This window comes from Meriones unguiculatus, chromosome 8 (assembly GCF_030254825.1).
Source record: "Meriones unguiculatus strain TT.TT164.6M chromosome 8, Bangor_MerUng_6.1, whole genome shotgun sequence".
In the NCBI taxonomy this organism is placed as follows: Eukaryota; Metazoa; Chordata; class Mammalia; order Rodentia; family Muridae; genus Meriones; species Meriones unguiculatus.
Window position 1 is genome coordinate 183507 of NC_083356.1, and position 12403 is coordinate 195909.

General features: G+C 42.4%; 1 protein-coding gene across 1 annotated transcript in view; it reads right to left on the bottom strand.

The window, feature by feature from the left end:
• Nckap1l (NCK associated protein 1 like) overlaps window positions 1-12403 on the bottom strand; it is a 56171-nt gene that overhangs the window by 11633 nt on the left and 32135 nt on the right. The window contains exons 17-25 of the mRNA XM_021652085.2: window positions 11177-11309; window positions 10791-10910; window positions 8400-8545; window positions 7979-8110; window positions 4907-5125; window positions 3345-3475; window positions 528-625; window positions 325-418; window positions 98-180 (exon numbers count right to left, since the gene is read on the bottom strand). Of these exons, the coding sequence (XP_021507760.1) occupies window positions 98-180; window positions 325-418; window positions 528-625; window positions 3345-3475; window positions 4907-5125; window positions 7979-8110; window positions 8400-8545; window positions 10791-10910; window positions 11177-11309 (1156 nt within the window). The remainder of the gene's footprint in view (window positions 1-97; window positions 181-324; window positions 419-527; window positions 626-3344; window positions 3476-4906; window positions 5126-7978; window positions 8111-8399; window positions 8546-10790; window positions 10911-11176; window positions 11310-12403) is intronic.

Sequence of the window (12403 nt, forward strand, 5' to 3'; positions counted from 1 at the left end):
AACTCCAATCAGCCACCTCCCTTCCGTGGTCACCATGTTTCATGCAAGCTTCACCCACACAGAGGCCTAGGGTGCTGCAACAGCCTTCCCCACTCACCTCCTGAAGTCCCTCTTGGGCCATGGCCCTAAAACTGAGGATCACCCCAATGATGGTCATTCGTTTCAGCACATTTTCGGCCCCTGAAGAAAAAGTAGGTTGTTAGAAAAGAGAACAAGGGAAAACTGTGGTGACTTTTGCTTTTCAGGCCTAGCCTAAACCCCAGTTCCTCAAAGCCCCTGACTTTCACAATGCCTCCCTCGTGGTTCCTTTAGGAAGGTGTTTACCTGTCAGCTGGGGCAGGAGAGATGCCATCAAGTCTGGCTTGCTGAAGTTGGATCTGATCTGAACTAGTATATCCATGTTTTCCACCACTAGCTTCTGCAGTTGAAGAAAACAGGGACATACAGAAGGGAAAGAAGATATCAATGCTCTATCCTCCAGCAACCACCCTCAGGCAAGACCTTTTTCCAGGCCCCTTCCTTACTACCTTGAGCTCCACGATCTGAGAGGTCACATGCCACATCAGGTTTTCACTCAGAAACTTCATGCCATAGGGGCCAAGAATTTCAGCCAAGGCTCGCATCTCTGAAACAGAATTTCAAAAGGAATACAAGTCTCTGGATATTTAAAATATTGTCCAGGAAGGAAAGAATGTGGGCAGAGAAGGAGGAAGCAGAAGCGGAGGAGGAGGAGAGCTCTCCAGTCCTACTTACAGGCGGCAGGTCTGGCTGCCCATGGAACAATTTCCCCACTTCCTGCTGGTACCTATAGCATGACTCACCTCAAATGATGATAACTATTTACTTCTTTTAAAAAAAATGTATGCATGCCTGCATACATGTGCACAATGAGCATGCAGTCCACACTCCAGGGGCATCAGATCCCCTGGAGCCAGAGCCATAGACTGTTGTGAGCAGTCTATAACTCCCAGTTCCTTTTTCTGGGTTTTGCTACTGTTGTACCAGGTAAACTTGCTTTACTGGATACATGGCCTCAAAGAAGTCACTAAACCTCTCAGAGCCTCTTTGCTCCTCTGTAACATGAAATAATGAGTTCTTCAGAGCTGATGTGAGCATAAAAAAACTACAATGATAAATACCATAGGAAACTAGATACAGATGAAAAGGGGTATCTTAAATGGTAGCTACCAAAATCTCTGTGAGGTGTGGGACAGAGACACTCCACGATGGCTTTACAGATAAGGAGATTAGGTGCTTGGCAAAGGTCACTTAATCACATCAGAGGCATGTCCAGAAATGCAGTGCAAAGCCCTCCATCTCTGCAGAGACAATGCTTGTGCATCTGGGATCTCATTTCTTAGACTTCTGGTGTTTAATATCTCACTGGCCCAGTTTCCCCTTGAGCTGCCTTTTCTTTTTTCATAATCAGCACACATTCCTTAGAGTCTCAGTTCTTTCTGCTTTAAATTATTTATTCTTCCAAACCTAGTCTTGCCCCTAAGGCTTTATGACTCTCACCCAGCCTGCTTTTGCCCTTTCTGAGTTAAATCAAACTTGCCTGGGGGAATCCAGGTTAGAAATCCTAGGAGTGAGCGTAGATGGAATAGGCTCTGGCTGTGATCTTTGGCCATGGGCCATTCCAGCAAGGGAATCCATAAAAGACCAGAAGTAACAGGAGAACAGCATAAGAAAGACAAGTTCAACATCATTAATCAGAATTCAGAAAGGAAAGGACACTGGGGTTCCTGGCTGTAGTCTTTGAAAGCAGGAACAATTGATGCCATCCACCACTATTAACTACAAAGGAAACAGTTTTGGTCACTGCAGCTAATGCAAGGCTTGGTCCAAAATAAATACTAGACATTTGTGGAGTCACTAATTTACAATCACAGGACTAAGCTGAGAATTGTAAAAGGATTTTACAATTAATTAGCCACCTCAGAAAGCTAACACTGCTGCCTGAGGGGAAAAGGGTCAAAACTGCCCTCTCTGAAACTAATGAAGAGGCAGTATAGGCTGGTTTACTGGATGGATTTGCAAAACTCTCTACTCCAGCCATCTCTACCCCCATTAGTAACCCTATGGCATCCTTTTCTTCCTATCTATTTTTGAAATAGCATTGCCCCATCACCATGGCAACCCAGAGAAATTGGGCTGGGGGTGGCAGAAGGGTGAATATGCACTGCCTCCTGCTGCTTGTCAGTTGTCAGAAAGACCTAAAGCAAGTTTTAGAGGCTGCCTACAGCTTGTGGGTAGAGCTGATGAAAGGGGCATCTAAAACCTCCAGCAGGCAAATTATAGGCGGCTATAGATACAATGCATGGGATAGTAACAATGCAAAACTGGAAAACAGAGATGTGTACTTTGACTTCCTTGCCATCCCCAGAAAAGGAGAACAAAGAAGTCTGGGTCATGGAACACCTCTGTCTGAGGTCCCAAGCAAAATCCATTATTTACTTGGACGTGAGAAAAAAAAGAGATAAAATAGGATCCTTCATAAATTCTCAGTTGGTAACAGAAATGTTAAGAAGAAATTATATGGCTTCAAGCCCTCTTTAAAAAGAGAATGGCTTTCCAACTCACTATATCTCCCTTATCTGTACACAAACAAACACATACACACTATATATATATAGATAGATATAGATATAGATATAGATATAGATATAGATATAGATATATATTGCTGTATACTAGGAAGCAGGAAAGGAGTCCCCACTGTTCTGGAGTTTGACTGTCTGAGTTGAAGTTCCACCATTTGTAGGTGTGTGACCTCAGCACCTCCCAACTTCTTAGTGTCTCAGTGTATTCATCTGAAAAATGGGGACAGCAAAAGGAGGCTGTTGCATGGATTGAATCTATGCACAAGCACTTAGAATTTGGTTCACACTAATGTCTTACACCATCTCATCAGCATTGGCCAAAGGTTTGAACATCGTCTTGAAGGAAGAAGATCCTAGGACATCAGATCACCACTTACTACGTCCTCCCAAATGTCCTCCTCAGATTTAAATCTGTCATTATATGTGCTGCTCCTGCATTATGTGTGGAAAAGGAGAATAAATACTTACAGCCCCAGAAGAATAAATCTTTTCAATGACCTGTGAGCCTGCCTAGCTCATAAACCTCTCTCCTTCCTCTCTTCACCTTCATCCCACAAGTTACTTCTCAATCCTGAGCCTTGCTTTAGACTCTCTTTCTATGTGTTCCTAAAGTTGAGCAGAGTTCAGCAGAGATACTGAGAGCACTTAATGGGCCTTTGGGAAAGCAGGAGGATTTAGGTCAAGATATTGTTGAAGAAGAAAGCTCAGCTCTATGGCAAGGAGACCAGGCCCTGGGCTTACCAGAAATGTCTGAGAACTCCTCAGCACTGAAGTTCTGCTCCCCATCTCGGGGAAGGCTGATGAAGGCCTGCATGGCTGGAGAGAGAACGATGGTGCCGCTGCTTGCCTGTCTAAGTAGACTTTCTAGGTACCTATGAGGAAGGGGCGTCAGGGAAGTCCAGGTTAGCATCCAGTCATTTCTGCCACCATCACACTGGATTCAGAGAGAAACCCTGCTAGTGGCTTAGATTCAGGAGAAAGACTGAAAGAAGGCAATGCAGAAATCTATTTAACACCCTAAAGCTGTTGGATCAGAAGCAGAGATGTGATTCCACTTGGCCTCCAATCCATAGGTATTTTGCCATACCTTAAATGCAGTGTCATGCACGCCTAGCCTTCAGTCCTCTGTGCCAAGAACTGTATTTTTCTGTACTACTTTCTGTTGGGTAAGACAGTGGCATTTTTAAAGTATTGACTAGACTCCTGTGAAATATACTTAAGCCATATCCTCTCCAGTAAAAAGGCTAGACCAAGGACCCAGAATTCCAGAAGCCAGTCTCAAATCAAACACCTGGCTAACAGGAGCACCTATCACCCAGTCTCCAAATCCCCCCCCCCCACGACTTCTGGACAAGTCAGAGAAGCTGACTTCAGCAGTGTCTGCAGAAGCAGGCCCACCAACTACAGCACTCACCCAGACACCAGCTCTGAGTTTGTCTTTTACAGCATCATGGGCTAAGCACCAGTGGATCAAACTCAGTTTCCAACAAGTTTTTCCCCGTTAGTTACAATTAGTTGTCAAAATTTTTAAACTGAGAATTTACATTAAAAATAACTCAGTGCCGGGTGGGATACAAAGTGAATAAACTGTAATTAGCAATAAAAATAAAAATAAAGAAAAAAATAACTCAGTGTAGGCAAAATTCAGTGGGTACTAAAAGGTAGCTATCTCTGTGAGAAGGGAAATCCTACAATAAATGCTCAAAATCCTAGCAGAGCTGGTGAAATATACCTACCTTACTAGGCTGGACCCTTCCCAGGATCCTAAGCTGATAGTAGATTTAAAGCGCCACCCAGTGGCTTGAGGAGGAAGAAATCTGCCTCTTCAAAACTGTCAAAGAAAATAGTACTTTCTCTATTTGGAGAGAAGACCCCTTTCCCTATTCAGAACAATCTAATGGACTTGACACAGGCTTGGCTGAGAATGAGGAAATAGTATGCAAGAGAGATGGGTAGACAGCACCATTCTCAGAGGGAGAAGCTAAAGCAAAAGGAGAAATAAGAATGTCAGAAAGAAGTAACAGAATCCTTTTCAACAGAAACAGTAAAGGAAAGTTAAGCATTAGACATTAAGAGGAATACGGTCAAAGGTCCACAAGGAGGGTGCATGAAGAGCAATGCGAAGGCTAGAACAGAAGAATGTCCAGGTGTGCCCTTCTTACTGCTCCCATCTATGAGCAGAAACAAACCTCTTTTGCAGGTTCAGTGAGATGCTGAAGGTTAAAATGCTTGGTCATGCGAGCCTACTATGTAAAGAAAAAAATGCTATCAGAGATGAGACCATGGAAAGAAGGAACACTGACCAGTTTGTGTAGAGAGTGGTGACAGTCTGCTCGCCACATGAGTCCAAGGGCTGCGTCTGCTGCAGGAGGGCATTGCGAATGACTCTGGAAGCGTCTGCACCCAAAAACTGTGCCAGTGACTGAATGAAACTGATGTATGCTTTGACTCCTGCCAACAGCTCAGAAGGTCTAAGGATCTCCTGGGTTGTGGCATTGTAGCCAGCCAAAGTCACGATGGCTCTAAGTGACAAAAGCCTTAATAATTACAAATATATTAACAACCACAGAAACAACCCTACATTGCTGGTTCTAAACATATTATCTCATTTAAACACCATGGCAACCCAGTAAGGTAGGCACTATTACCTCTATTTTGTGAATAATAAAACTGAGTAAGCAAATCACTTGCTGAAGATGACACAGCTAGCCAGTTGCAGCTTGGACTTGAGTCCATTGACATTTTATTCCTAACCACTTCTTTCTCTGGAGGTCAGCTGGTTAAAGAACTGAGCTTCCAAATGCCATCTAACTCTAAGGAAATAAGTAGTCCCAACTTCTGCCAAGAATGGAATCCATCCTGATAAATCCTTGGAAACACAGTGCAGTCCCAGGCTGTCATGGATTCTAGATCAAATAGAGCAGTGCAGCCTGCACTCTAGAGAAGACAGAATAAAGGTCTGCTACATACAGCCATGGCTGCCCAGTGTGCTCCTTCCCCGGGGGCTGAGATTTTCTGTATACCCAGTCCTTTGACTTGCAGCTTTTTTTCTTTATTTAAAAAAAGGTAAAAGGCCAGGCTAGAACATATTCTTCAAGGTGTGTCACTCATTTGCACTTTACTATAAATAAATCCCTTAAGCTCTTCCTAAGATGTGAGATATTTGAGGTTCTTTGTTCAGTTGGTATTTTGGCAAAATGTTTATGGCAAGGGGTTCAGGAAGGTCTGATCCCACAAATTAAAAGGAAATTTTTAGAACCCTGGGTACCATTTAAAGAAAAATGGCATAAAGGAGACAGTGAGGGATAGACCTAATCAATATTAGAAATTTTAGGCAGCTGTGGTGGCACATACCTGTGATACCAGCACTCAGGGAGCTAAAGCAGGAGAATTACAAACTAAAGTCTATCCTGGGCTACATACTACTTAGGGAAGCTCTGTCTCAAAAGGGGGTGGGCTTGAATGGGGAGATTGCTATATAAAAAGCACTGTCTGCTCTTCCAAAAGACTAGAGTTCTGTTTACAGCACCCACAGGGAAGCTGACAACCATCTGTATCCGGTTCCAGAGAATTCAACATCCTCTCTGGCATCCAAGGTCACAACGATGTGTGTTGTACACACGAAGCAAAATACCCGCACACACAAAAAATAAAATAAAATTTCCATTAAATGTTTTAAAAAGCTAAAACCTCTAGACAAACCCTGGAGCTTTTGGAATAATGATCCTGTGAAGCAAGAATCAGAGATTCCAGGAAACTAGGTGACCACACCCTTACTGCTTCAGGGCCTGGAAACCACCATGACTACTGAAGGTGTGCTTGGGCAATTATCACACTGTCATCTTGACACTACATAACTGAAGCACTCCCTCCCCTAGAGCTAATGTGTACAGAACAAAAACAAGCTAATTTTACTTCACTCAGGCAAAACCCTAATAGAAAAATATATCCACATCTCTCACAGTCAAAACACAGCTTGTAGCTGATCTTCCTGCTTCTGCTCTCATTCATGCTGATAAAGCAGAACAAACTGTGGACACAAATCTTATTACAGCTTTGCTCCAGACCATGCAAGGCTGCACACCTAGACACAGCCCAGTCTTCCTACAGTGTACTAGGCACATGCTCAGTGGCTTCCCCTGCTGTCTAATTTCATGTGCCCTCCAGCTCACCCAGTTCTCTCTCTCTGCCACCACTCTGCCTCCTTGTCCCTTGAACAGAGCAACATGTCTCCATCTCAGCTTTGCCTCATCCTCAGCCTACAATGACTGTTCCAAGACAGTCACACACCATACCTGGCCTCATAGTTCCTTCAGGGGTTCCCTCAAATGTCATTCCAAGGTAGACAGCAAGAACACAGTGTCTAACTCCTCACCATACACACACTTCCTGGGGTGTCTCCCTTCCCTGCTTTATCTTTCTGTTTAGCATTTATCACTGACCTGCCATATTTGACATTCTCTTGTTAGTCTGTCTCCCCTAGTACAAGTTAAACTTCACAGGACAGGGCTGTTTTGCATGCTACTTTATCAACAGCCTCTAGAACAGTAGGTGACACATAGTAGGTATTCAATAAATACTTGTAAAATTAATTGCTAATATACCAAGACAAAACACAAAAAGATAATGAATTATTGCTACTCACTCCTCTCCATCTCCTAACTAACTACTGTGCCTCTGATATAAGTAAATCCTTCCTTCTTCAGAGAACAATGGAATGAGAGGCAAAGTAGAGGAAGGGAATTTACTTAACTAAGGTTTATTATATAGCAGGAACTTTGCACTCACAGTAATCTGTATTTGTCTACTAATCCTCATTTTCAGGTAATTGTCAATGATCTATAAGGTGAAGATCATTATCCTGGACTTAATAGTAGAAAACTGACTCAGATAAATTAGATAATCTTCCATTGTTATACCTAATGGCCAGGATGGGGGCACAGTGCTGCAGGCTGCAAAGACTGCACATTTCCCTGCCCCTTTTAGGGTCCTGGGTAGTCAGGCTGGCCTAGAATTCTCTAGGTAAGCAAGAAAGACCTTAAACCCCTATCATTTCTGCCTCTATCTCCCAATTTCTGGTCTCCCTCTGCTCACTCTACCAAGCAAGGAGAGTGGACCAGTTGCTCATCAAATCTATAGAAATGGGGCTCTTTTTCTTTTCTTTTCTTTATTTTTCTTTTCTTTTCTTGTCTTTTCTTTTCTTTTCTTTTCTTTTCTTTTCTTTTCTTTTCTTTTCTTTTCTTTTCACAGAGGTGCTTGGAACCTATGCCAGACTGTACCAGTCTCCAAGCTGCGAATTGACCACCAGGATGAATCTAACAGAACCACACTGAAGACTGACAAAGAATACAAACATGGGCCAATAAGAGGGACACCTGCTGAGCCTGCCCTCCAGGTGGCTGCTGAGGTACTCAGATGGGAAGATGGTGTGTTCAAAGACAGAGAAACTGGGTACATGATTCATTGCCAGTGCCAGTTCAGTCAAGTTTTGATGTAGTTTGTCCATGCTGAAAAGAAAAACAGAACTTGATTATGGGTCTGGCACTGTCTACTGGTATCTGGGAAGGAAACGCCAGGCCCTGTTCCTCAGACCCATGTCATTCTTGAGGGACACTTAGCCTAAAATAGACACACTGATGTCCTTCAAAAGCAAAGTGGAAAATTCACTTAGGTGCTTTTCTGTATCTGTCAAGTCCCACCACCTCCTCTGCTTTTTCCCCTTGTATCACATCCTCTCTTTCCTTTTCTCCCTCCTCTGATGCAGCACCATTTGGCCCTTGAGAGCCAGGTCCTCACTTAGTGACAAGGCTGCGGTTCTTCCGGTGACTCTCTGCGCCTGGCTTGTCCCTTTCAGGCTCTCCTTTCCTGGGAGCCTGCCTCTGCTTCATGGACTTCTTGTTCTTCGCTTTGCTGATGGTGGTGGCACAGTGCTTAGGTAGAAGCTTTGGAACAGACAACAGTGGGGGGAGAGACAAGGGTCATTGCTAACAGCTGTATGAAGGCTCCTCCATCATTATCTGTTCCTCTCCCCACCTAACTTCTCTTTCTTTAGTAGGGACCTTTTTAGAATGTGCTCACCTCTTCCAGTGTCATAAATATCTCCCCATGTACAGACTCAAGTTCTAAGATAACATTGTCTTTCAAGGATGAAAGCACTGCTCCCCCACCCTTTCCTAACAGACAAATCCAAGGGAAAAGAATCAGAACCAAGAGCTCCACTTACCTTGTTTGTAGGGGCCTAAAGTGAGGAAACAATACTTTTTGCTAGATAAAACCATTATCTCATAGGCTGTACCCTTCTCATTCTATCTCACGAAGAGAATTGCCCAGACTACCATGGCCCTCCAAATTCTCAAAGTTCACATGTTTTCAATATTCTTTCCTTGTTTTTTTCTTTTTCTTAAATATGTGTATATTTCTTGTTAGCTAGCTCACACATCAGTCCTGCATCTCTCCTTCCTCTGTATAGCTCTACAGAGAATACAACCCATCACTTGATATTCAGGTTGCCTTAGGAAATCACTTTGGAACTACTTTTTTGAACAGATAAGATCCATACAAGAAAATCCATTTTGTTACTTTGTAATCCTACTTCATATTCTTAAACTCAAACACAGTTGGTTCAAAAATTAAATTAAATTAAATCCACCTTGATAGACAAAGATACATTAATATAAAAGTGTTTATGGTTGATTCAAAAATCAGTACTCAAAGATGTAACCCTATTAGTAATGGCATCAATAATTATTTACTCAAAATGTTAACTCTGAAGGGCCAACATTCACTTGCTTACAACAGTGTGAGGCGCAAACAATTATTCACACAAGACTTAGTCATTCCTGATACAGCACTGAGTAAGCCTGTTAACCATGCGCATAGCAGACACTGAGTTAGTGATGAATACAGCTTTCAGTGTCCTCATTTGCATTTGCATATCTTCTGTGCATCAGGCTCAGCAGTAACATGCACATACTGTTCCTACAGAGTGGCTCACAACTGCCCATAACTCCAGCTCCTTTCAGTGATGTATTTCCCTTCCTCTTACACTGGAACATTCCCAAAGACAGGGATCATGTGCCTTCCTTATTGATCTTCATCAAAAACTGTTAGCCCGAGATTAGTGTTCATTAAGATTCACATAACACAAGAGCTAATGTTTATTGACTGTTATCTACACCAAATAGTTCGTGTACTCTATTTCATCTAATCCATATTATACCTCCGTAAATATATATATATATATGTATACATATATATATATATATATATATATATCCTCACCTGACATATTAGAAAATGAAAAGGCTGAGTAATACAATATATGTTTCTCTGAACTCACACATATTACACATGTACAAACACACACACACACCTTATTTCCTCTTCTCCTACCAAAGTTGCTACTATTCTGACTCAAATCCAGGAAGGGTGGGTAGTCTGGGAAATTCAAGACTCCAGGGACAAGAGTAAAACTGACTTCTTATTCCTGATTTTCTGAAATGTAGGGGTTGATGTAATCATGACAAGGTGTTGTGATTCAATCAAAAGAGGAAAAAAAAAAAAAAAGAAGAAGCCAGAAGACAAGAGAGTGACCCTCAGCACTAGAGTCCTTGAACATGTCCAGTTAGTTGTAGACTGGGATGCTGATAAACAGAAAGACTAGACAAGACAGATCTGGGGCTATTGTCCCAAACATGAAAGCATCAAGCAAAGAAGACAAAGTTCATCTCCCAAAACTCTTCAAGCAGACCACAGATTTTAATGGAATCTAATTACCCAAGTGAGAGTGGCTTTAGTTGCTTCTATCCACTGAGCATGTCCAACCTACTACCATAAATCATGTGCAACCATGGATAACACAAAAATCACAAACTTACTTAAACCAGTGTGTGTGTGTGTGTGTGTGTGTGTGTGTTTGCCATTTTGTAACTCAGTTGAAGAGTTCTCCAACATGAACTCTGCAAATGGCTACCCTATGTCACTATGTCAGAAGGTTGTACACTGTGATTCTAATTCCAAGAGAGTTCGTGGAGTGACTATATTGATGAAGGAATATGTCATAAACCAAAGTCCACAAAATCCCAAACCCTGCTCAAGGAACAGAGAATTTGGCCTGTGAAAGAAAAACAAGTATAGCCAGAGGAAAAGGCGCTGGAGGTGAGGAGACTGGACTGGATGAAGGGCCACCTGTTCACTCAGGTTCCGCTGTTCAGCACAGATCTCAAGCACACAGTTGCTGGTCTGTTTGGCCAGCTCTTCCAGGAAGGAGTTGCAGTGGTGAAGACCATGGCTCTTCAGGTGAGGGTACTGTGGAAGAGGACCAGGGAGGAAACACCTCGTGTAAAGGACCCCCCCACTGTTCTCATTCCTTGCCTCAACCACCCTTACCTAAGGAAAAAGAAGCAAACCCAGAAAGAGAGGAAACATTCTATATCAAACTGAGATGTTTTATACTTTTCACACTCTTATGCCCATCCCCTTCCCATCAAAACCAACCCCTAGAACTATATATTGATAAATAGAGAATAGACATGACTAAAGATATGGTAGAGCTTGAAAGTCAGGATATCTACCTCCTCTGGGCACATTTCATGAATGCAGTGGACAAAATGAGCACAAATCAGGGGGAATGCAATGGTATATCGAAGCATAGTTGGTTCCTCCAGGGTCATAGCAAACATCTTCTCAAAGGTACGAAGATGAAAGCTGCAGAAAAAGAAGGCAGAAAACCGGGGTTTATAACCAGACCCTTTCAACAATTTTCTTCTTTCTATTTGCCACTCCCTCCTCTGTCCTAGAGGTAGAAGGGAACCATAGACTCTTAACCTTTGCAGGCAATGGCTTCTGCAAAATAATAACCTTCCCTTTCCTGAACAAAATTCACAGCTCCTCCCTAGCAATCATCACCTGATTCAGGCTATCCCCTCTAATTCAGTAGTTCCATATCACATTCCCTCAAAATACGACACTCAGGCTCCAGAAAACCTGCTTAAATTAAGTACATGAGACTCACCTTTCTTTCATAAGTATTATGTTTATGTGTATTTAGCATGTGCATGGTACAATTCTACATTTCTGGAGATGGCAAAGAATAGACATGACAATTGTGTTTTGGTTTCTCTATTGTTTTGTGTTTTATGGGGTATCTTGTTTTAGTAGTTTTTTTGTTTTTTGTTTTTGTTTTTGTTTTTTGATCCTTCAAGGAGTAGAGTTAGATATCATAGTGATTAACTAATTATTGCCAAGTGTCATCTGTTGAAGACAGTTAAGTATTCATTCTCCAACAGCCCTATTCTCCAGCCCTCTCAATTATTTCTTACTTTCCCAACATTAAACTTCCACAACATTCATGTTTATTTTACTTTATTATTTTATTTTATTTTGGTTTTTGAGACGGGGTCTTGAAGCTTGGGACTCACTAGAGTCTAGGCTGGCCTAAAGCTCACAGTATTACTGCAGGCTCCCAACTTTCCTTGTTTTTTAGGACAGTTTCTTTGAGGCTCATTCTTTCCTTTTGCTCAGCAAGTAGCCAAGGATGACCTTCAATTCCTGATCCTCCTGTCCCTGCTTTGTAAGTGCTAAGATTACAGCTGTGTATCACCACATCCGGTTTCATAGTTTTAAATCTGAATGTCATGGTGGAGAGCAGTAGTTAAGAACACTTACTGCTCTTTGAGCAGACCCAGGGTTAGTTCTCAGTGCTCCTATAGGTGGCTCACAACCACCGAGAGCTCCAGTGCCAAGGGACCTTTGCCCTTTGTGGGTACCCGCACACAAGCGGCATACACACAGAGAGACGT